Source organism: Glycine soja, chromosome 10 (assembly GCF_004193775.1).
Source record: "Glycine soja cultivar W05 chromosome 10, ASM419377v2, whole genome shotgun sequence".
In the NCBI taxonomy this organism is placed as follows: domain Eukaryota; kingdom Viridiplantae; phylum Streptophyta; class Magnoliopsida; order Fabales; family Fabaceae; genus Glycine; species Glycine soja.
Genome location: NC_041011.1, coordinates 23,640,035 through 23,666,249, shown reverse-complemented (window position 1 = coordinate 23,666,249; position 26,215 = coordinate 23,640,035). Strand labels below are relative to the sequence as shown.

The window sequence follows — 26,215 nt, the reverse complement described above, 5'->3', positions numbered from 1 at the left end:
AGAAGACTCCAAGTAGATTGGGCCAAAGATGCAAGAGAAGGCCCTAGGGTTCTTATGAGCCTTATGGTAGATTTTGGGCCCAAGGGCTAAGTACGAGCCCACTTATCTTTGTACATATTATAATAAGGTTTGATTAATTTTGGGTCTTGTATTTAGGGCTCCATAATCTAGGTAGGGTATCATAGAAATATAGGGATTTTCAGCCCTTGTATTTTAGGGCACCTAGACTAGTTTTTGTATTAGGGGTAGTTTTGTAATTTCACATGCACTAACTGAATATATGATGTGTATGGTTGGAAATAAATTTAATTGAATTGGTAGAAGCCTAATCCAATTAAATTTTAGAGGGGGAGGTAAGCATTTGCTTACTACACCCCATTGCCACATCATATAGTCACACTTTGTGCATGTCCTTCATGCTTTACATGCCTCATGACACCTAAGCACACTTAGTGGAGAATCTTGGAATTGATCTTGGATTAGTGGGCTGAACCATAACTAAAATTCACTAATCATAATTAGTGAAATTTTGGCTCCACAAATTCAATTTCAAATTCAAGTAAAATTTGAATTGAAATTGAAATTTCCCTCCAATTTTGTGTGACACTTAGGCTATAAATAGAGGTCATGTGTGTGCATTTTTTGGAACTTTGATCATTTGAATATTAAACTTTAGATTTCAAAGCTCATTTAGAGCACAAAATTTCGTGCTCTTCTCTTCCTCTCCCTTCATTCATCTCCTTCTTCCTCCAAGCTCTTATCCATGGTCTCCTATGGTGGTGAGCTTCTTCTAGACTCATCTTCTCCTTGAAGTGGCATCTCCTCTTTCTGTTCCTTCTCCATTCCGCTGCCATTTATCTTCCAAGAAGAAAAGGAATCCATTGATGAAGAAGATCCTAGGCCTACAAGCTCCAATGGAGCTTACATCATGTGATATCAAGAGCATCTTCATCTAGGTGATGTTCTTTTGCTTCCTCTATCTTTTTGTTCGGTGAATTCTCTTTAATTCCTTGTTCTTCATATTATTCTCCATGTATATCTTCCATTGTCTTGTGGTTTGGTGCTGTTTAGAGTAGATTCAAACAAAATAAATCGATTAAATCTTAGATCTACACTTGTTCTTGCATTTCTATGGTTCAAATTTTGTAGATCTACTCTTGAATCTTGTTTTTGTGTTGATTTTAGGTTCTATCAATTTTCATTCATAATATTCTTGTGCTGAACCTTAGATCTAAATTTTCTTCCAAAATATTGATTAAAAAAACACAAAAATCTAAGTGTAAATCACTTAATCCATGTTGTCTTAGAGTCATGTTTAGTCATAGTAATTGTCACATTATGTTCTAAGTTTGTTTTGAATTTTATTTTGTTGATGAATTCTAGTTCATGTATTCTTGTCATTCTTAGACTATCTTTTGAATTTTGAGTCTAATTCATGCATGTTATTTAGTTCATAACATGTTCTAAATCAATTCCTAGAAGTAGTCTTGTTCTTTTGCTTTAATTGTTGAATAATCCTTGGAAATTTGTCTTGTTAAAACTCTATTGGTTTAGCTTTCATTTCATTTTTTTTGTCTTCGGTTATTGCTTGTCTCTTTGTTTCCTTTCTTGTGAGTTGTCATATAGGGAATTGGAAAGGAGTATTGGTGCCATATCTTGAAGAATTTGAGTAAAGAAGCAAGGGGCCAACCACCTTAAGAGCTATTGGACTAAGAAGCACTCCAAATTGAGTGAAACACTAAAGAGAGAATAGCCACCACAATTGAGGACTTTTTTTTTTGTAAGTTTGTAATTGGCAATTTGTTTTGCTTTCAAATTTTGTAACAAAAAGGCCTTTCATTGGAAGTAAGTTGGGAGCCTCCAATAGGTCACCCTACTTCCATTTGTGTGTAATAATTTTAGGCAATTTTCTCTTAGGATAGTGAGTGTTTTGTTGGGAACCTTAAATGAGGTCATCCAAACACTCTTAGGATCCACCTAGTTTGCATTTCTTGCACTTTAATTTCTTGCTTACTTTTATAGCTTATTTCCTTTACCCTCCATTGTAAAACCGCCTAGATATCTTGCCTTTTACCAATTAGTTTTTACCTTATCTTTCACACCTCTTTTAGTGTTTATTTTGGCTAGTTTCAACCATAGTTTCTTTTACCTTTTTTTCAAACCCCCAACAAGAAAGAACCATAACTTAGGAACCAACATGAGTCTTCATTCTTCATCTAGTGTTAATGGTGAGGGTTCTACTCCTAAGGACCCCTTGTATAAGATATTAGATGAGTTGAGATCCCTTAATTTGTGGAAAGAAAAACAAGAGAGAAAAGAAAAAGGTAAAAAAAGAGTGGAAGAAATAAGTCAAGATGAAAGAGAGAAAATAAAAGAGGAAGAAAGAAGAAAAATAATGAAAGAAATGAAAAGAGAAAAACATGCCTCCTATAGTAATCATAACTCTTGCAAGAGCCTAAGTGAGGAACTTCGTGACTATTACAAAGAAAGGCATAGGTCACATCTTAGACTTCACTCCCATAGAAGAGAAAAGGAAAGAAAGCCTCAAGAGGCTAACATTAACCTCCCATACTTCAAAATCTTATGGCTCTCACTCTTATCCAAAGAAAGACCAAGGTCAAAGCATCTTAGGGGTGACACCTTCTAAGCCCAAAGATGATAAGGGGAAGACAATAGAAAAGCAAGCTCCTAAGGCTAGTATGCAAGAGAAAACTAGCTCTATAAAGTGCTTTAAATGTCTTGGAAGAGGACACATTACTTCTCAATGTCCCACCACAAAAACCATGATTATGAGGGGCTAAGACATTTATAGTAGCCAAGATGAGGCTACTACTTCACCTTCCTCTAGTGAAAGTGAAGAAGCAAAAGGGGAAAAATCTAGTGAAGAAATCTACCCCCAAGAAGAAGGACAACCATTAGTGGTTAAAGAGAAGTGTAAGGAGGTAAGTGTCTCCTCCAAGAGTTTAGCTAAGAAGGAAACTCATTTTACAATAAAGACAAACATTAAAGAAACTTTCCCTCTTAGACAACCTCCACATTTTCACTTTTGTAAAAAGACACTTGCTAGCATTGCCACACCTCTTGGGCTTGAGTTTATTCCTCAAGTAAAGCAGTTATTGGATGAGGGTTTGGTTCGCAAGAGCTTAAATCCTTGTGCTTTGTTGGTGCCCAAAATAGGTATTATTAGGCACCAAATCCCTAAAATAGGTGGTATGATGAATGTTTTGAGTGGTGCAACCCTCTTTTGTGAAATCACTCGTGCACCCAACAACTTCATGATTTGTGTACATAGGGACTCATTAGGTAGGTTTGTTCTTATTTTTAGTTTCAATACAAACTTGGGTACTCATATGAGACACCTTAGGTTTGTCATACTTTTTGGTAGGAATAGTCAACATGAAAATACAGAAAAAGGTATGTTTTATTGCATTACTTTTCTTAATTTTTTAAATAGTGATCAAGGGGTTCCCATGAACTTTAAGAGAATAAAGGTCATTCCTGAGTGGCCCACTCCACCAAGTATAAGGAAAATTTGGGGCTTCCATGACTTAACAAACTTTTACAAAAGGTTTGTCACATATTTTTCTATACTTGTAGCACCACTCGTTGAGTTGGTGAGGAACCATGTTCCTTCATGGGAAGATGCCCGGGAAATGGGTTTTCAGACCTTACCTTACTTCAACTTCCCAAACACCACCAATATGTATGTTTTTGTTCTTTTTACAGGTGTTGAGGAAAAAAGCCCAGAGTTTCAAGAACCTCAAGATTTGAGGTCAAATCCTTTTCAAGGGGGAGGGAATGATGCAATCCTACCCCGCAAGGACATTGGATGGAAGACTCCAAGTAGATTGGGCCAAAGATGCAAGAGAAGGCCCTAGGGTTCTTATGAGCCTTAGGGTAGATTTCGGGCCCATGGGCTAAGTACGAGCCCACTTATCTTTGTACATATTAGAATAAGGTTTCATTAATTTTGGGTCTTGTATTTAGGGCTCCATAATGTAGGTAGGATACCCTAGAAGTGGCGTCTCCTCTCTCTCTTCCTTTCTTCATTCCGCTGCCATTCATCTTCCAAGAAGCAAAGGAATCCATTGATGAAGAAGTTCCTAGGCCTACAAGCTCCAATGGAGCTTACATCAATAACCCAATTTTAATTTCTGCTATCTTTGTTTTTCATGTATACATCATATGGAACTTGCTTTATAATCTATACAGTGGAGTATATCAGCTTATCCTTGAATGTTAGATATAAGGGTTTCAATTTGTTAAGGAAGGGACTGAAAAATGGCTTAGAAAACATTTTTTGCAAAACGGTCCTTTCTCTAAGCGCAAGCCTCGCGCTAAGCGCATCTTTCGTCATGCACTAAGCCGAGAGTCTAAAGCGCTTAGCGCCCAACCCTTGCATCTGAAGCTGATTTGATCCGCTAAGCTGGCCAAGGCTGAGCTAAGCCAACTTCAATTCGATTTGAATTCAGCTAAGCTGCAATTTGATCGCTAAGCCCATCATACACTTTGGCTAAGCGCGAGTCGTTGCCGCCAAGCTCATTTCTTTGCAGCCAGAATTGGGGTTCATGAAGCAAAGCGTCAGTCATGGCGGCTAAGCTGAATTCCTTGCGACAATGTGAGCGCTAAGCGAGTCCTTATCAGCTAAGCGCATGCTCCTCTGTACTTAAGAGGCATCATTTTAGCTAAGCCGACCCAGAGCCCGGCTTAGCGAGAGGTGCAGGTTTTTTGATCTGCATAACTCACTAAGCGGTCTTATCCGAGCGCTAAGCCAAGCCTCTGTGTGTTAAAAAAAATTGATTTTGAATTTCATACGTCGGCTAAGCGCGCGGATCCGCTAAGCGAGCCTTATTGAGAAACCAAATGTCTCTCTGGCTCGCTTAGCGCAGCAGTCTGCTAAGCGAGAGTGTCGAAAACTGCTTAAGTGAGTGTAACGACAGTTACACTCACAATTGCCAGATTTTCAAAGCTTCTTCTCTGCATTCTCTCTCTCCAAAAAAATTCACCCATTGTGCATTTGTGCTTCCCTTTTGTATTTTCTACTTCCAAGCAATAACCATTCACCATCCAAGTAAGTTCCTTGTTTTTTTTATTCTCTTTTACTTGTCTAAACTTTAGGGTAGAAGACTTCACTTGTAGTTTTAGATTTTTAGGGTTTTAATGCTTTGTTAGAATTAGTTTAAGATTAGGACTATATATATGTGTATACTGTATTGAGCATGTTGCACACATTGCATGTCTGATATGCCTTTTAGAGGCTTGAAAAGTGCAAGAAAACGAACTACGTTTTTTGCATTTTCTGGAAAACGCGATGAACTCACTAAGCGAGAATGTTGCGCTAAGCGAGTTCATCTTTTGAGGATGAACACTCATCCTCTTGCTAAGGTGCCTGTGGCTAAGCGAGGCTGAATCGCTAAGCCCAGGTAACTTAGTCAAATTTTTTGTTGATAGCCGCGCGCTAAGCCGAGCTTCCTTGAGCTAAGCACATTTTGTTGCGGCAAAACCCATACTTAGTTTATTTTCTTAACTGTATGGTGTCGCTAAGCGCAACCTTTGAGGAGCTTAGCATAAATCCTTGCGGCAGACGTTCGGCTTAGTGGGCACTTGCCAGCTAAGCCAAATATGCAAAAGTTGCAGTTCTGCAACTTCCGCTAAGCGACTTCACCTGTCGCTTAGCTGAAGTATGTATTTTGTGAAGGTGAGCTTAGCGGACCTTGTCTCGCTAAGCCGCCAATGCCTTTTTTAGTTTTTGAAATTTGAATAACTTGTGTCTTGATTAATTGTTTGGTTTCTTTATTTGCAGATGGCTTCTAGGAAACGTAAAAGTATTGGTTCAAAACCCATAACACAGTATGACACAAGGAGATTCTCTTCCTTAGATGCTTGGACCAGATACATAGATAATGTCCTGGGAAGAAACATTTTACCAGAGAGGAAAGTAGAGATATATCACATTAAGCTAGATAAGTTTAAGACTGAATTGGAGAGGCGTAATTTCCATAAACGCCTCACCAATTTAGTCGATGGGAGCATAGACCCGGCTTTGGTGAAAGAGTTCTATGAAAATTTATACAGTTCTGAGGACCGTCCACCAAAGCAGTCCAGAGTCAAAGGTCATTTAGTGAAGATTGATCCTGACAGTCTCAACACATTCCTGGAGACACCTGTGGTATTAGCTGAGGGGGAGACCTTACCCGCATACTCCAGATACTGCAGGTTGCCTAGCGACTACAAAGAGATAGAGGCTACCTTATGCATACTTGGCCGAGGGTTCATCTTGAACTCTGAGGGCCATCCTAGGAAGATTCTCAGGAAGGATTTGACTACACTAGCTCAGGTGTGGAGTGTCCTCTCAGACTCCAACTTGGTCCCCACATCACACACTTCTGACTTGACAGTGGATAGAGCTAGCTGATCTTTGGCCTAGTCTCTCGCATGGATATGAACATAGGAGCGCTGATCTCTAGCCAGATGACCTCTATAACCCAGTCTAACACTTCTAGACTTGGGTTCCTTGCTTTGATCACCGCATTATGTAGAGTCAGAGGGGTTGTCTCTGACAGCCTCACTTTTGAGCGCCTATGCCCGGTCATTAACTTGTCCTACATTAGGAAGAACTATTGGAATCCCGAGGATCTAACAGTTTCTATCCGAGGGGTTAGAAGAGCGAGGGCTAGGCCAGCTGAGCTCCCTTCCACTTCTGCGACTCCTACTCCAGCATCCACGTCAGCAGCTTCTTCTGTTTCAGCCCAGACAGATTCCTAGCACTTTGAAGCCATGCTTCAGAGTATCCATTAGGGACAAATTATTCTTTTACAGAGTTTATAGGTGGTGGCACCTCCAGGATCTATTCCCTCAGTCGAGCAATTCAGAGAGTTGGTAGCCTAGCCTGGGACCCAGTCTTCTCTTCACAGGGAAGATGAAGGTCCCACAGCTCAGGTACCACAGCATATGGAGGATGAGTCCTCTGAGGCCACTATCCTAGAGCCATTTACTGCAGAGGAGGAGGCAAGCGACACACAGGCGACACAGGTAGCTGTTGCCACTCCTGAAAGATCTCTTTAGGCCATTTTAGAGCCCCCAACACCAGCAGTGGATCCATCTTCACCCCAGCACGCAGCAGACCCTTCCACTCCTGTCTTAGAGATACCTGAGGGCCAGACCACACCAGTCCTAACTCTGGACACTTCTCCTCTAGCTACTCCAGTGCTTCATCTGACAGATGAGGAGGATGTGTAGACATAGGACACTCAGGACCAGACACATGAATTTTGAATTCCTAATGATATTTGTTTTTTGCTTTTTGGTTTATTATTATTATAATTATAGTTTCCGTACAATATTTCTTTTATGTTTATATACCCTGCTAGTTTTATTTATGGATAGTTGGTTTGCTCATTCTGAAGCATATGGAACAATTTGACTTGATTTTGATAACATGACAGTAAAACATTTTTTTTCTTTTTGTGAAAATTGGTGTATGATTTGGTTTTAAATTGAATGCATGATTGTGATGGAATTTGTGTTTCTTTTCATGAGTTTGAGCAAGTGTGTATGTTAGACAAAGAAAGAACAAGAATGTGAACTTGCATTTAGAATTGTTAGTCAGTAGACAGATTGATTGAGAAAGAAAAGCTTGAAACAAAACCGGTGAGAGTGTGAACTTAAACTGTGAGTGAACGACTAGCTATGAGTAATAATCTTTGCATCAATCTCTGAATTTTAGAATGAAATGTATAAATGAGGTCATGATGAAGGCCATGATTGTGCATACACAAGCCTTTTGACCAAAAAGCTTACCTTGAATTATAATTGTCTCGTTTGCACCCTTTGTGAGCTGAATGATTTTGTCAATAATTAAACCCTGAACCTTAATGATTATCTCCAGATACCTTGTTTAGATTCTAGGAGAGCATATGGTTCAAGGGAAATTTACCCCAAATTTGGGGGAGTGAAACTAATTGGGATGCAAAGAAAGAGATAAAGCATCAGCACACACAACACATAAGTTGTGCATTAGAAAAAAAAAGAAGAAAGAAAAAGAAAGCAATCCAAGGAAATGTGTGTTGATGTAATAAGGTCAAAAGCAAATGAAAGTGAAAAGCTAGTGAGCAAGCTAATTATATTAAAAAGATCACTTGGATAAGTCTAGGATTTGTGCTCTCTTAGAATCCAAGCCTTTGAATCCTAGAAAAACCAATGAATTTTTGTAGCCAAGCCTCACTACAAGCCTCAGAAAGTCCTTCTGATTCTGTTTATACATTTTTGACTTTATGGCATGAGATGAAGTGCAAAGATTGGACCTCTTGCTAGTTGTTATTAATGAATAACTTAAACACTTATGCGTGAGTGAAACAGTGGCCGTGAGACTGTGGTTTAAGCTACTTTCCTTGATATCTGTCTTATGCCTAACTTCATCTAATTGTTCAGGTTACATTTTATTCTTCTCTTTGGATAATTGCATGCCTTGTAAAAGACAAGTGATGAGGGCATCTTGCTTCATTCTCTTATCATGCAATCAGTAACTTTTGTTGCATACACCTTTGTACATAGTCACTGCATGTTATTGTCACTCAGGGACCAGTGAACTATTCTTTGTTTGTTTGAGGACAAGCAAAACTATAAATTTGGAGGAGTTGTTAGTCGGTAAATACGACTAACTTTTGTGCATAAAACTTATGTAAAATGTATCAAACTCCTCAAATTTATGGTTATTTTGTAGTGTTATAATTGTTTTTTGTTAAGGATAGATAATAAATATGTAGTACTCCCATTTTGTGTATTTAATAATCATTTTCTCTCAGTTTCAGGATAATTAGGCAAGTTTTGAAGTGCTGATTTTCACCCTCTCGCTAAGCCAATCTGTTGGCTTAGCGAGCCATTTGCTGAGCACAACATTCCTCGGCTAAGCACAAGGAAGAATCTGGAAGAAGGATGAGTTGTGCTTGTTCGCTGAGCGAAGGGCCATCCCACTAAGCGCATCACTTCAGTCCATCCGCTGAGCGAGAAAAGCACACGCTAAGCCGATATTCACTAATGTGCGCTGAGCGGATCAGAGTTGCGCTAAACGCACGAGCATGAACAAAGCCACCTATTTAAGCCTGAAATCAAATTTAGAGGGGGAGTTTGGCCTTTTCTTGAAGCTTTTGTGTGTCTAGAGAGTTCTAGAGAGAGAAAGGTCCAAGTTCCAGAGAGTTTGAGAGATTTTGTTGTGTGAAGATCTGTAGAGACCAGAGCTTGAAGAGGAAGCCGTCCTGAGAGCTTGAGATGAGTTTGTGAGTGATTGTGAGGTCCTAGAGGTGGAGGAGACATCCCCACTAATTGTATTTCTGAAATCTTTCATCTTTCTCTTCTCTTTGTTGTAAAGGAAACTTCCCAGTTATGGAAAGCTAAATCCTTTGTTGGATCTTCCTTGTAGGTACTTGATGTAAATATATTTTTTTTATCTATTTAACGATGTTTTGTGTGTTCTCTATGCTATCAGAACTTCATTCTATCATGCTTTTGCCTTGATCACGTAGATGCATGTGTTTTTAGGATCATTCAACAGTGGAAACTGGTCTGATTCTTAGAACTTGATAGGACTGGGCTAGTTTGTCGTATTTTCACGAGGAATTGGGGTACGGTAACCTAGTTGTTGTATGTTTGTCTTTATGCGGTCCTAGCCGAGTTTAGTCCAACAAGAGGAATCTGCAGACGATGCTTGATTAGGATTAGGCTAGACTATCATGAGGAATCAGGGTTTAGCATTTCAGGAGACTCCATAGAACGCATGAGCATTGTTAAGTAGAGAATACCATTCTAACATCAGGCACTTATTGGGAAGACCAACGTGCCATATACTTGTTTTTACGCATCATTTCTCACGTGATTTTCCCTTTTAATAGTTAATTTACACACTTGTTCATAGTAAATACATCTCTTTTCACACCAGACACCTATTCGCTGAAATAGTTTTACCAAGTAACACAAGTTCCCTGAGAGTTCGATACTCGGTTCTTACCGTTTTATACTACTTGCGTGATCCGGTGCACTTGCTGGAAGCGAACAGTTATCCAACCTGATAATTGGATCATGTGAATCTCCATGGAGTTGTCGTCATATTGCGAGTAGGAGAGGTCCTGACGTTGCTTTGCAAAAGTCGTTGTTGTGTCACATGATATGTGCTGTATATGTTGAATTTATCTCTTATATTTGGTTGATGATAAATGTGCCTAAATGGTTGATATATCCTCTGTTGTGTTATTCATATGCTAGGATATGATATATGATATATGATATATAATTTGCTACATTCCCACAATATATATGTGTATATGCCTTTTTTTTCTAGCTTATCCTTGCATTGTGCACATGTAAATTTATGCCTATGAAGATCTTGGACGAGATGTTCGTGGAAGCAATTGGACGAGATTCAAGATCCACCTTTGGTTATTCTTCAATTTTACTCTATTTGCACATTCTTCATTACTCCTCAAATCTATTTATGCCACCAAGGAGGTTGATATACTCATCAGACCATTTTATAAGTTCTTTAAGCAAATGGTTGCGAACCAAAGATTGTGAATCTTCACCCTTACCTAATAAGGCAACAATTGCATGATATCCACAATTATCATCAGCTTGGACATCAACAATGTTTTGAATGGAATCATGAATGCATGGATGAAATTGATCTAACATCGGCATGGTCCTTCTTGGTTTTGCTTGGTCAGATGATGATGCACTACGTTTGACTAAAGAATTACTATTTTGCACATAATGTAATGCATCAACATACTCCTAATAAGACGGATCACGCTTTGTTGATCTTTAATGTTTGGTCATCGGTTTTTTTTAGCACCTTTTATTTTCACCTTTCCTAGAGTAGCACACATAGAGTTTAGATCAGGCTGGACAATTTTCCGATGTTTACTCTTTAGAGTAACTTTGCCACAAAGATTATGCTCTTCAAACCGCTTGGATATGATTTCCATCTCTTTGGTTATGCTGACTTCAGGCTCAAATAAGCCTTGGTATGAAAAATTTAGCCTCCGCCAAAACTTATGGATTACGTCGAGAGGTATGCTATCAACAACATATGTAGCTAACTCGCATGCACAAGGAAGACCATGAGTAGTTCTCATTACACATCCACAACAAGAATTGTCAACACCAACATAACTTACATGCTTAAACTCAGCAGCAATCTGGTTTAAAGTATACCTTGATATCATGCCAAGTATTTTCTTGTATAAGGTAACTTTAAAAATATGTCCAACCACGTGTGTACTTGTCTCAAAATGTGCCTTAATTTCAGTGTGTCGTAGTGTGATCATATTGTTCATGGCTTCCCAAACACTACATAGGTTTCCAAGGCTATTCTATAGTAGTCTCTTTAAGATCCATGAGTAGACTCAATCCTTCAAATGAAATACACAATCAAGTAAACAAAGACAATTAATTTTATCCATTTATTCCTAAACCCTAACAACAACAAATTTTACAATTTTAATACCTGTTAGTTGTTGTGTTTCCTAAATGCATCACCTTATTCGTTCAGGCTTTAACAAATTTTTCTTAATGGGGAATCAACAATGTTTGCTTGACATAGTCAACAAACATTGCCCATAGTGAGCCAGGAATTTCAAACTTCATAAGGCACTCATTGAAATTTTTCTTAGAAGGACAATCCACCAAACTCCCATAGGCTTCCATGACATAATCTCATGCATTTTTTTAGCAACCAGGGTTTTACACTTTGCATTCACACTTTTATCAATGTGAAATCAACACAACAAATTGGTATAGACTCAGGGAATACAGTTTTCACTACATTCATCAATGTTAGATCTCTCTCACTAATAATAACTCCAGGGAGTGCATCACGTCTGATAAAAATACCTCGAAACTGTTCTAGAGTCCAAACAACATTATTTAGGCGTCCTCCCTCCAAATAGGCAAAAGCAACAGAGAATGTCATCTCTGTTGATGTCACACCAACAATGTCAAATAACAACAACATGTACTTGTTTGTTTTGTAGGTACTATCTATCAAAAATACTAAATTACAGACATTGGATAATTTGACTACATCAGGATGACTCCAAAAAATATCACGTACAACATCTTCATTCTTCAATTTATGCCAATGAATATACTGATCCCATTCAAGAAGCTTCATTAGTTGTTGCATTTCAGTATTATTGTCTCTTATGGAAGAACGATATAGATTTCTTGCATTGTATACTTGCTTGATTATTGTATAACTATTGACATTGTGCTCCTTCAACATGAAAGGAATATTTCTTCGTTTCACCATTGACTTTGTCATATAAGAAATAACAATCTTCTCATCCTTAGTCAATCGACCAACATATGAATGTCCAACTAATGACTTGACCAATTCGTGATTGTGACTCCCACACATTAACTTCACCATCCATCCTTCGCCTCCAATCACTGGTTTTTCACGCAACATAAAAGGACACCCACATTTTCTACTGCCAATAACTATTCTTACTAAATCTTTCTTCTTGGTACTATATTGATCACTCCTTTCACAACCAATTAAAACAAATGAGGTCCTTCCTCTAATACCAGTATTTATGTTTGACCTCATAATCACCGCCACGACCAATTTCATAAGCAATAGATCTAGCCCAATGCAAAACATCATCATGGGTAGCAAACACCTACAATGTAATTCATACATGTTAATACCTGAGAAATATTGAAGGCATCAAAACAATCAACATGTTCTTCATTCACACTAGCTTTGTCTTCATTTTGTTCATTCATATCAACTTCTCCATACGTTATACTGTCATGCATCCACTGGTCTTTGTCCATCTTAACAAAATATTGAAAATTTTCAATGACAAACAAATGACCCCTAACCACACCATACATATACTATCACATTTTTTTTACTTCATTTAATAATATAATACATTAAAATTGATAACCACATATATTAAAAAACCAAGAAAATAAAATTTTTGAACTTAAAATTGATAACCATATTTATAAAAAATGCTAATATTTTTGTACTCAATTGTAATTCATAAAATTATAAGCACAAAAAAATCAAGTTTAAAATAAAAATGACTCGAATAAATTATAAGTCTAAATTATTTTAAAACAAATATCACTTTCAAATTATAAAAACAAAAACTTACGAATGAATTATGAAACTATACCTATTTAAAAAATATTTTAAATAATAATACTAATTATATTTAAATAAACAATAAAACAAATTTAAAAAAAACAAAAAAAAATCACTTACAAATTACCAATCTATAAGAATCTCACGGATTACCAATTTGTATGATACTTACGAATTATCAATCTGTAAGTTACTTACAGCCTAAGTTATATAAAACTTATGGATTATCAATTCGTACATTTTATATAATTTATGAATTATCAATACGTAAGTTTTATATGCAAAAAAAAATCTAAATCCAACAAAAGTTGCAACTTACCTGAACCATTAACAGCCACACCAACCACCACTTGCTGACATAGTACCGTAAAACTTGCAGCTCAACCAAACTGGACAAAAGGACCTCCACTCCCACAAGAATGAATGAAAACGCAGAAAAAATAACCAGAATGAATGAGTGAAGAAGGTAAAACAAAGAAGTAACATGGGTATTTTCGAAACATAAAAAAATTGCGGAATGCACAAGCAGAATGCTGGGTGCACAAAGCAAAAGCCTCAAAATAGCTCTCAGAAGAATTTTTTGGGAAAAGAGAAAAATAGAAAAAAAAAATTCATTTTAACTGAGCATTCCAATTATCCAAAATCTTTTCAGTGAAAGAATAAAATGATATTATTATGCAACTTTTCAATTGTTAGTAACACTTCGAAAAATATTATATAGCTCCCAAATTTCTAGTTTTTGATGTCAATTTTTCCCTTTTTTCCCCCTCAAATTGCTTCAATTAAAGGACACCTATAACATTTATTATGTAAATCAACCAGAATGAAATAAAAAGAAGCTAAAGTGTTTACTGTTATTATTTGCATCATATCGAATGAAATGATATATCATTTTCTTTTACCTCATCCTAATTTATTGTTTTTAAAGTATACTAAACATCACTTTATCATTTTACCAAATATAAACTAAGAATTTGAAGATTATTTTAAACGAAAAATGTCTAAAATGCATATTCGGTTAACATGCTCGCAAAATAAATTAATGTAAACTTAAAATTTAAGCAAAGATAAAGTTAAGATGGTAATAGTGACGGTAATGGGATGTACAAAAATGGGTTGGCACAGTTCAGAATTGCAATGTTATTGGGTGTTTATGTACAGCTATCCTTCCCGGTGTAATAACAATGGGGTGGGAGGGAGGGGAGGGGGTACCACTATATTATTATTTCTTTTTAAAAGATAAAAAAATTCTTATATGTATAAATTAGAATTCCAGTGTCATACGATTATTATGGCTACATCCAAATCAAATAGTATTATATATGACAATGTGAGTAATGATTATATAAATAGCATATACAACAAAAATTGACAGGTTATTTTATAAAACGGTATATTTTAATTCTTCAGCAAGTCCCTGTCAAACCAAACATACACACAAATCAGCAATCTGATATGCCATAAACATCATACCATGGAAAATCACATGTAAGGTATATATTATAGCATAACTAATGCCATGTGGGGGATTGATTTTGATTATTCACAGATTAGGGATACCTACCATTTAGGCTCTAGATTACATGTGGTGAAAATGTGAAATACGTGTCTCAATTACACAGCAGAGGCTCTAGCCTATAATTAGAGTCATCAATATAAACTATTACCCTAATTACCATAAACATACATACAACTCATTTTCCTATTCACTATTTCAGTATTTCCAATATTTCAAACAAAATCTTTAGATCTTTCAGCTCTGTCATTGTTGATTGTCCCTAAGGTGACAATTTCTTAAATATCCAATCGAGCCAATATGTTTGACACAAAAGGAACTAGTAGAGGACCATTAGTTAATACAGTCATATATCTATCTGTCATTATCGACTCCCTCTAAGCTTGGCTTTCTGGCTCAGTGCTACTCTAACTTCTCTTTAATAAATAAGCCAACTTCAGGGAAGCATTTGAAGATTTGAGTCCAAGTAAATCACGAATGACTCAATTCATTTGCATATTTAGTGCAAATTATGCTCATACATGATTTTGAATTTGAGATTGAATATGTATTACACCGAACAAAAATAAATAACAAAATGCAGTACATATATAAATTCAAATTAGGAAGAATCTGATCTGAATAAACTGGAATCCAATTTATTTTTCTGTTCAATATTGCTGTTTCTCGTCTGTATACGGGTTGAAGATTATCAGTGTGATCACCCTTTAGCATCAGCAATTATTTGCTGCAAACATTTCATAACATAGGAGAAAGAAGGCCGTCTCCAGGGTTCCCTACAGCACCAGCAGATAGTAAATAGAATGATTGTAATGGAGTTTGAAATGTCGGCTGCTTGAATAACATACTATAATTTCAGATTCAACATTAAGACAAGGTATTATGAGAAATGTCAGAATCTGTTCAACAAAGAATTAAAATTAGTTGGCCAACATTGGTTGGTACTGGTTACAAAGGGTAATGGGGAGTCATGCTAATTATGTCGGTTCAGTTTCAAATCCCACCAGGGTCATTGTTGTTGATGGGCAATTTCTAATTTGCAATTACTTATAAGCAATTTTTTTCGTGAAAGGCGCAATTACTTATAAGCAGTGTTATCAGAGGTGAATGGCAGAATATGGCGGAATTCCGCCATATAAACAAAGCATTGCAGCCTATGGAATCACCATGCAGGGCTCCATTCACAAATTGCGTATGACAGTTGGCATAATCTACCATGCCATTCTGCCATGGCACTTCCATTTAACTACAATGTTTATGAGTACTTGTTAAGAACAAAGATAAGAAGGAACGCTATTAGAAAAAAGGGTATTATATTTCTTGCTTTGTTTCTGCGGTGCACCCCTATAAATAGGTGCTTGAAGGCAGAAAAAGGATAAGAGCGAGAATACATGCACAAGGTGCCAAAACCCCTCTAACAACCCTATTGGTATAATACCCGCAATAATAAAAAGCACGCACTCACAAGCGCACCACTAATGGACACGCACTCATAAGGACAGACACGTACGCGCATAACAGACATGCACTCAGGATTTGTAATAAATCCTTTATTTTATTCTACTCCTTATCAGCATCGCTCACACGAAATCCTGGAACCTTCGAGGAGCTGTGATTCTTCTTTTGGGCCTCTCTGTCTGTGCTGCTTGTGACCCGCTTGGTCTATTAGTACTTGTTTAGCCTGGGCTACTACCCCGACCCTAGGACAAAACAACCACCCATGACCCAAAATTTCATCTATAAAAGAAGGAAACAAAATTATTTATTTAATCTACTTACGTGGCCCAGCAAAGCTCAATCAAGGCAGCCACTTGAGGATTCACATGCCTTGGAATCTCTAGCCTTTTGCCCATAAAACCGACAGCTGCAACAACCTACACTAGTTCCATTATGATTATTATCAAATGAAAAAGCCACTTGATGCATATCATAAAACATGAGGTATGCAAAGAGAGGCAAGTGAAAAAATTAGATCCCAGAAAATGCTCAATTAAAACAGCTAACAGCCTGAGCCTCTAATTTTAACTGGATGAATTACAATATGAGAATTGGAAAAAATATTCAGCTAAGGAATAACATTTTTTCTAAACGAAGAAATTAACAAGATGATAGGGAAAAAATTACAAAAGGTAAGATAAGTGTTAAAGATATGATTTGTAATTAGGAAATATGCATCTGATTATTAGGGAATATTATGTTTCCGTATATTGTAAATCAATCTCACTATAAATAAAGGACCATTTGTGTGATACAAACACACAATTACAAAAACCCATTTTTTACGGTATTAGATTATTAGGATTCTTTTTTTTTTTCCCTCTTTTCCGTTTTTTTCCCTCTCCACTACACCCCCCTTAAATTTTTGCGTGAAACAGTAACACGCAGGCTGCGAGCGCCCTTGCACTGCTACCACGTTGTCATCACGCCAGTGTGACCCTCCGATTAGGGGTGCCACTCTCCGACGAACCCAACGCTGCCAATCACGACCCCGTTTTCCGCCACACTCCTACGCGTGAAGTTCACGCACCTCCACCATCTTAGTGCATGATGCATTTTTTCGACACGCCATCTTCTGTCAACCCTCTTGCCGTTCTTCACTTTTGACAACTTAATTTGACCACTGTTTGGTTTCGTTTGGCTACTTTTTGGCCACATTTGGTTGTTTCGATTGACTGCTGTTTGGTACTTTTCTCATGGCTACCAAATCCGCCACGAGTTCCGCTGTGACCTTTATTGTAACACCCCATTTTCTTTTTTTGTAAAAAATTAATTAAAAGGGTTTTTAATTAAAATAAATGAGTTTTTAAGTAAAAAGAGGTTTGAAATAAATAATAAATATGAACCTTTACAAAATAAAGAGTTTTAGAAAATAAGAGAGAGGTTTATTTATCCATTTTTTTATTTATTTAATAGTTTTATAATTAATAAAATAAACTAGAAAAATAGGAATAAGAATTAAGTTATCTGATTTCTCACTGTACAAAGGAGCTTTTAACCCTCAAAGCAGTTTCACAAAGCATTTTGTACGTTCTCTTTTTCTTTCTTTGACACTCAAGAATCTTATCAGAGTAATCGGAGGAATTCTAGAGAACACCAGAAACGCCACCATTACTAACAGATAACTCTTGAGCGACTATATCGAGGTAAGGGATGAGTTAATCACGCTTGGAAATTAGAATTAACATGTGTAGGAATCCCTAAAAGATCAATTTTGGGGTTATTTTGAGTTGTTTTATGAAATTCAATTCTATTTTTATGTTTTTTTTTTTTTTTGCAAATTGACTGTGTTTGACGGACCAATTAATGTCCCGATACAAAATTATTGTGATTTGATTTCAGGAGTATTTGTTTGTGATTTTGTGTTTTTACTTTGTAGTCATTTAGGGATTTTGATTGATTTTAAAGGGTTGAATAATTTTATTTTTGTTGTTGTCTTCTGACCTTTTCGCTAATTTTTGTGACGGTGATTGCAAACTTTGTGTACAAAGTAATTAATCTAGAGATTCTTTGGTGTTACTGATTTTTATTTAGTCTATTATGTACTGTAATTGGCAAAAGTCTTCCAATTGGATATCCACGTGCATTTAAGCTTTTCTCTCATGTTTTGCCTATTCGTTTTGATTAAGCGATTGCGGTTTCACACATCAATATTTCTTTCCGCAATAATGGATTAAGAAAGTTAGATATATTGTTGTGGTATTTTTGTTAGAAGCATGATGTTGTTGTACATAGGTACATGCTAATTGCAGGCATATTAATTCATATACGGAAGCTTTCTAATTTAAATATTGAACGAAAAAGATCTTTCAATTGAATTTTCATTTGCTTTACCCATTTTAACGTGTCCATGTGAAAGTTATACTTTTATATTATAAAATTATAAAATTATTGCTTAATAATAATTACTTTTGTTACACTTCAATTTAATTGTTGTAAAGACTCTTTTTAATTGAAAATAATATAGTTCAATTTAATATATACGTGTTTTGTGTCATGTAAATATTATTACTATGTGATGTGTGTTGTGATACATTCTATAATTAGCACAAATTTTATCTTGTAATTAGTACAGATTTGATTTTTTTTATTTGTACAAATTTTGTTCCATTTTATTTCTTTCCTTAATTAGGTCACTAGCAGCTTATAAATAAGTCTTGTATTCATTTTTTAAAAGACAGAATTACAATAATATTCAAATTATTATCTTTCAAGTTGGTATCAGAGCCTCCAATCCAAGGGGATCTGCTTTTGCATTCCTCCAGGCAGCCTTCATTGCTATAGTTGATACTGTTTCAGTGCCTAGTCACTGCGTATACCACTGGTCGTCGTTCGATGTCGTCCTCCACCGTCAGCCACCTTCCGCCATCGTCATTGGAACGTCTATGAACCTTTATGGACCCTTTCAGTAAGACATCTAGCTCTTGTTCCCTAACCATTGCTGGTAAGAGTTCTAGCTTCCTATCCTTTAATACTTCTAGTACTGAAAATATCTGGATTATAGACTCTGGTGCTACTGATCATATGACACCTCACTCTTCTTATTTTTCATCCTACACCTTTTTAACTAGTAACCAACACATCACTGTTGCTAATGATTCTCATACCCCAGTATTGGTTGTGGTAACATTCAACTTCAATCTTCCATTCATTTGAACAATGTGCTCCATGTTCCCAAACTATTTAATAACCTCTTGTCTATTCATAAAATCACCCAAGACTTAAACTGTGTTGTGACATTTTTCACTCTCATTGTGTTTTCCAGGATCTTGCCATGGGGAGAACGATTGGAATTACTAAAGAGCAGGGCGGGTTATACTACTTGTAGCATGTGGACAATAAAGAGTGTACCAGACAGAAGGCTCTCACTTCTAATCATCAGACAAGTTCAGAACCTTGCTCATCCTCCCAAATATGGCTTCAGCACAGGCATCTGGGTCATCCTCCGTTTAGTGTCCTTAAGTCTTTATTTCCTTTTTTGTTTACAAAAAGGTCAGTCGAGTCTTTTCATTGTGATGTTTGTGAGTTTGCTAAACACCATCGAACAACTTTTCTTCCCAGTACTAATAAAAGTTCTAAACCTTTTGATCTTGTTCATTCGGATGTGTGGGGATCTACACCTATCAATAATATTTCTAGTACAAAGTGGTTTGTTTCTTTTATTGATGATTGCACTCGGGTTACCTGGATATTTGTCATGAAAGAAAAAACTGAAGTTTTCCAATTGTTTGTAAACTTTTACAGTATAATTCAAACACAATTTAGGAGCCCGATTAAAAGATTGCGTTTTGATATTGGGAGAGAGTATGTGAATCAAAACCTTTTCAATTTCCTCAAAGATAATGGTGTTGTTCATGAGTTAACTTGTGTGGACACCCCTCAACAAAATGAGGTTGCAGAAAGAAAAAATTGAAGTATAGCAACTGACTCAAAAGAAAGACACATCAGCAGAGATGAAATAACAATTGAGTGTAGGAAAAAAAACACCTATATCCTTTTTAGGACCAACAATAGCCTAGGAAGACACACTTGATGTACCGAGTCGATGGTTTGTCAAGACTAGACAACAAATTATGAACAAAAATACATGAGGAAAGATAAAATGTAGAGGAGATTGTGGATTCAAAATAGAATGAGGAATTTGATCTGAGGAAAGATGATGTCATACGATTGACAAGATAACAGGTTGTGAGAATAGCATCGCCCCAAAAAAAAATAGAATTTTTTTTTATAAATAATAAAATAGAAAAATGGAGTAAATAATAGGCTGAGTACCCTAACTATAAATAGACATATTAGGTCAGCTTTTACATTTTATGATATGTCTCTACACTGTCTCTTCCTCTCAAATTCATTTTCCCTTCTCCCTCTTCCAAAACTCTCTTTTTCTCGTATACACTCAAACCTATCCCAGTAAAACTAAAATCCCAAACTCGTTAACCATTAGATCATCGTGAAATTTGAACACAAGGTTTGAAACTCATTTTTGCCACCGGTAAGGTTTGCAAAATAATGTCTACGATGAGAGAAATGTCCCTCACACGGAGACAGTGAAATGGAGGCTCCAATCTTTTCTCCTTCTCTCTAACGCTTGGAAACCCTAGCAGAGGAACCAGAGGAAAAGCTTGAGAAATCTTAGGGAACCGCTACAGACGCTGCTACCGCTGCCCAACTAAACACGTGAGCCCACTTAGAGGTAAGGAATGAGTTTATCGCAATTAGGGTTAGAATGAACATGTGTAGGGATCTTTAGAGAATTAAAATGAGATTTATTTTGGGATATTTATTGAATTATAATTCTTCCTTTACGATTATAATTACGATATTGTTGTATTTGACGGATCAATTGATATCCTAATGTGAATTGGTTGATAAAATTGAGTGTTCTTGATGTTTTAATATTTTTGGCCTATGATTTTGATATGATTATATGAAATTGTTTGAGTGATTTTATTCCCCCATGTTGTGAAAAACATTTTTGTATTATTTGTTTGTGTTTTGGACAAAATTTACTAGATTAGTGTGATAAATTGTTATATTGAAATTATAACATTGAAATTGAGTGTATGTGATAAATTGAGTATATGTTGAATTTTAAGATACATGTGTATTGAGATGTATGCATTGAGTTGTGAGCTATGAACCGTACAATCATACGAGTGTAAGACCTTTTAGGGCGACGAGTTAATATGCGACGAGTATTGTGATGGGAACCACTGTGGGAACCCGACGAGTTTAATCACTTTGAGGTGCGACGAGATAAAATTATTTTGAGAACAATTGAGGAATTCTGTCTTGTACAATTCATAGATAAATTTTGCGTGTTAAAATGCTTTCTGGGTTGGACCGGAATCAGGAAGGAGAGGCCCTAACGGACTCTTTTGGAGTCTAGGCCTTGGGGATAAATACACCTGGTTTGAGAGTTTCTTTAAGCTTGTGCCGATCCCACATGCTTGGAGCATTCTCGCAAAACAGCGTGACCTTGACTAGTCTTCCTATGATTTTACTAAGTGTGATGTTTGTTAATATATGATAGTTGAGATTGTTAGAAGCATCATTTTTATTATGTTGGTATGAAGGCATGTTGATCTGAATTTCTGAAAATAAAAGAGATATGTTGTTCATTTTTCCCTCAAAATTAATGTATCTAATATCTATTTGCTTTGTTTTTATTGTAGAGATGAGTACTTCTAATCAAGCAACAAAACAAGAGGATGAAGCCAAACCTCTATGGAGATATGTTTCAAAATTAAGAAAGACTGTTATTGGTGGAAATTTTGAGATCAAATGCAACATATGCGAAGTTCCATTCAATGGATCTTACACTAGAGTAAGGGCTCACTTACTAAATTTCTCAGGAGTAGGAGTTAGAGTTTGTTCAAAGGTGACTCCTTAAAAGAGTTTAAAAAGTTGGACAATGAAGCATCATTGAAAATACATAAATCACAAAAAAGAAGTGTTCATTTACCTCTGGTCTCTATTAAAGGCAAAGAGACAAATATTTGTGCAAATCCAAAAATGAAAGGTTGTTTAGAAGCTTCTTTCAATGTGCAAGGCAAAGATACTCTTGATTGTGAAATTGCAAGGATGTTTTACTTTTCAGTTTACCATTTCATTTGACAAGAAATCCTTATTATAAGAAGGTGTTTTCTTATGCTGCCAAGACTTCTAATCTCAATGATATGTACCTCCAAGTTACAATATGCTGAGAACTACCTTGCTTACAAAGGAAAGAAGGCATGTGGAGAAACTCTTGCAACTAATAAAAAACTCATGGAGTCAAAAGGTGCGACCATTGTTGGTGATGGGTGGAGTGATCCTCAAAGAACACCTCTTATTAATTTCATGTTGTCCCTGAGAGTTGACCAATGTTTTTAAAGGCATTAAATTGCCCTGGTGAGGTAAAAGACAAGGATTTCATTACTAAACACATGAGAGATATAATTATGGACGTTAGGGCATCAAATGTGGTGCAAATTGTGACTGATAATGCAGCTGTATGTAAGGCAGTAGGTTTGCTCACAGAGGCAGAATTTCCTTCCATCTGTTGGACTCCTTGTGATGTGCACACCTTGAACCTTGCATTGAAGAATATATGTTCACCCAAGAACACCAGAAAAAAAAAAAGTGATACTTACCAACAATGTGTTGGATCACAAATTGCAAAAGATGCTAGTTATATTAAAAACTTTATCATGGGACACTCTATGAGATTATCAATGTTCAGCAACATCAACTCATTGAAGTTGCTTTTTGTTGCTTCGACAAGATTTTCTTCAACCATAGTAATGCTCACCTTTGAACAATAGTGAAGAATGGTCTTCTTACAAGGAGGAGGATGTTGATAAGGCAAAATTTGTGAAAGAAACTTTGTTGAAGGATATTTTGGGACAAGGTTGATTATATACTCACTTTCATTGCTCCTATTCTATGATGTTCTTAGAAAAACATACAGATATGAGTTCTCTTCAATTGGTATTTGAAATGGGGAATTCAATGACTAAAAAAGTGAAAAATGCCATATACCAACATGAAAGAAGGGCAGAAATTGAACATTCACCCTTTCATAAGGTAGTGCACTCAATATTACTTGACCGTTGGACTAAGAGTAGCACACCTCTTCATTGTCTAACTCATTCTTTAAACTCAAGGTAATACATTATATCCTTAAATATAATTTCTTAATTTTCAAAGTCTACTTTCTTTTACATACATTTCTATCGTAGGTTATATTAATTTATGATTATATTTTTTTAATATTGTAGATATTAGAGTCATGAATGGCTAAGTGAAGATTCACGTAGACTTCTCCCACAACAAGATGTGGAACTTACTCTTGAAAGGAATAAATGCTTTAAAAGGTACTTTGTTGATATGGATGTAAGGAGACAAGTAAATTTGGAATTTGCAAATTTTTATGATGGAAGAGAAGGCTTTTATGATGTTGACTCTTAAAGGGATAGAGATATAATTGATGCAAAATCTTGGTGGCTAGTTCATAGTATTCATGTACCAACTCTTAAAAAGATTGCCCTTAAGCTACTTGGGCAATCATGTTCATCTTGTTGTGAAAGAAATTGGAGCATACTCTTTTGTACATTCTTTGAAAAGAAATAAAATGACACCTCAAAGGGCAAAGGATCTAGTATTTGTTCATAGCAATCTCCTCCTCCTTTCAAGAAATTCCCCACAACAACGAAGAGAAAACTAAATTGTGGGATATTGCGGGAGATGAATTTTCACTTGAGGACAATGGAATTCTTCAAATTGCTAATTTATCTCTTAATGAACCAAAGTTAGAAACTGTATTTTTTAATGATGATGACCAAGAAGGAAGGGGAATGGCTTAGATAGATTTAGTATTTCCTTTTTTTGTGAGGCTCTTTATTATGATGGTTTCTCTTATATTTTTTTAATTGTGGAATATGATGCCTCTTAGTAGTTTTTTTAAGACTTATTATTGTCATGTTTGATCATATTTAACTTTTTGTCATGTTGATCATATTTGATTTAAATCATATATATATATATGCCGCTTCATAGGTTGAAACACACGGCTTCATATTTTTCTTTTTCTCCATTAACTGTGAATATAGTTTTCATTGCATTTTTATTATCTGTATGTTTGGGGAAGATTAATGAATAAATGTACCATGTGGAATTCTCAGCAATCACCAAGTTCAAAGGGAAATACAATTTCTTTTATTCTATCTACAGTATCTAGTGTTCTAGAAATTAGCTAAATCCCAAGCACTGTGGTAAAGCAAATAACCTGTGAAGGATTTAATTGTCTCCATGGTTGTTGCAGGGTCACTAGTTCCCACAAGATTACACCAAAGCTGAATACATCACATTTTTCATTTGACAGTTCTCCTCGGATGACTTCGGGTGCCATCCATTCAGGCTGAACATGTTCATAAAAAAAAGGAATAAATTATAATGTCGAATCATCATATAATTATTGAATGTAAGAAAAATGTAACAAAATCTAACACACAAATGCGTTTTAGTTAATAAATAGAACTTACAGTTCCGGCAGCGGTTTTAGATGAAAGAAATGTGTTTGCCTTTGTACGTGAAAGGCCAAAATCACATACCTGAAGTAAATATTTTAAACAAAATGATCGTAAGCACACAATAATCTGTACGTTCATATATCCATAAAAGTGCATGTGAGGAGTTTGTGAATGTCTTTATGGGGAATAGCTTGCCTAAGCAAAATCATTCATTTTGTGGGGGGTTGCGTGGGGTGGGGGTGTTGCCATGTTGGTACATGTAAATAATAGCAATCCAAGCACTTTAAGCATTAATAAATAGGTACTGCCAAATGGGGAACAACTAGACTATAACCTTTCAGCCATCAACTGTCATGGCAAGGGATGCATCCTCAAATTCCAACTCATAATTTAAGGGCAGAAAAAAAAAGGTAAAATAACAAGGAGATCCCTTTATTTTATTTTATAAATTAGAAGAGGAACTCTACTGTTTCTATCTAGGTCATGAAGGATGTTGTTGCTTTGATACCATTTTTTTTTTATAAGAAAAACTAACTTATATTAATATAAAGGGAAAGTACCATGTTGAAATTATAGGATGTTGTTGCTTTGATACCATGTTTTTTTTTTATAAGCAAAACTAACTTATATTAATATAAAGGGAAAGTACCATGTTGAAACTATAGGACTTTAGATGTGGGATAAAGAAAGGTGAATATGGAGACTAAACTATCTGAAATTGAGATTGATTTGATGTGATGAACTGATGATACGATGTTGACAAAAAAGAAAAGACAAAGCACTACCCTATTTATATTAATGCTAAATTCTCAATCCCCAATTAAATAGGGAAGATTGGTATGAAAGGGGGTGATCGTCAAATAAACCTATAGATACTGTACAATCTGAAATTGATATTGGATTGATGTGATGATATGATATGACACAAAAGAAAAGACAAAGCACTAACACTATATTAATACTAAACTCTCAATCCTAATTAAATAAGGAAGCATCGTATGAAATATAATGAAATATGAAATCCATTCTCAAAATATTGTATAAGATTAACATATTTTATGGTAGTTTTTCAGACACTCGAACAGTTACCTTAACAGTGTATGAATCATCAACCAAAAGATTTGGAGACTTCAAATCTCTATGAACAATAGGAGGTCTCATTTGATGAAGATAATTCATTCCGCTTGCCTAGACAAACATATGAACATGTCACAGTCTTATTGAGAGTATAATTATCAGCATGATGCCTAAAAAAACATAAAAATAGGAAGACTAGCAGTTTTAATCATCGAAGACATACGACATCATAAGCCATACTTAAACAACGCTTCTCACTAAGTGATGATCCCACATTGGGCATGTGTAGAAGTTCATACAAACTACCTTTGCAAATCAAGGAAAATTTGCATAAGAGTATCACACAAAGCCTATACTAAGCACATAAGCAAGGAACAAAATGTTCACTGTTTCAAGAAATTATTGTACCTTGACAAATATTCTGTTACTATTGATAACTTTGAGGGTTGAATAACTGCA

At 35.8% G+C, this 26,215-nt stretch overlaps 1 protein-coding gene and 1 long non-coding RNA gene across 2 annotated transcripts; one reads left to right on the top strand and one right to left on the bottom strand.

The window, feature by feature from the left end:
- Positions 1-15,127: 15,127 nt before the first annotated feature.
- On the bottom strand, positions 15,128-25,877 carry LOC114370482 (serine/threonine-protein kinase CTR1-like). The gene is made up of 5 exons (XM_028327841.1): positions 25,769-25,877; positions 24,692-24,760; positions 24,436-24,567; positions 16,446-16,540; positions 15,128-15,442 (listed from the first exon to the last, which is right to left on the bottom strand). The coding sequence occupies exons 1-5, from the start codon at positions 25,856-25,858 to the stop codon at positions 15,367-15,369; spliced, it is 462 nt and encodes a 153-aa protein (XP_028183642.1). The 5' UTR covers positions 25,859-25,877; the 3' UTR covers positions 15,128-15,366.
- Positions 18,809-19,825, top strand: LOC114370484. Its single transcript, XR_003657840.1, has 2 exons — positions 18,809-19,107; positions 19,429-19,825. It is a non-coding gene; the product is annotated as an uncharacterized LOC114370484 (long non-coding RNA).
- Positions 25,878-26,215: the final 338 nt, after the last annotated feature.

What these genes read in the sequence shown, in the direction of transcription:
- LOC114370482 (XM_028327841.1), bottom strand. Translation starts at nt 25,858, where the DNA reads ATGAATTATCTTCATCAAATGAGACCTCCTATTGTTCATAGAGATTTG. An exon ending in ATGATTCATACACTGTTAAG is followed by an intron (nt 24,761 to 25,768) that starts GTAACTGTTCGA and finishes TATTTACTTCAG; the next exon opens with GTATGTGATTTTGGCCTTTC. An exon ending in GACAATTAAATCCTTCACAG is followed by an intron (nt 16,541 to 24,435) that starts GTTATTTGCTTT and finishes GAACTAGTGTAG; the next exon opens with GTTGTTGCAGCTGTCGGTTT.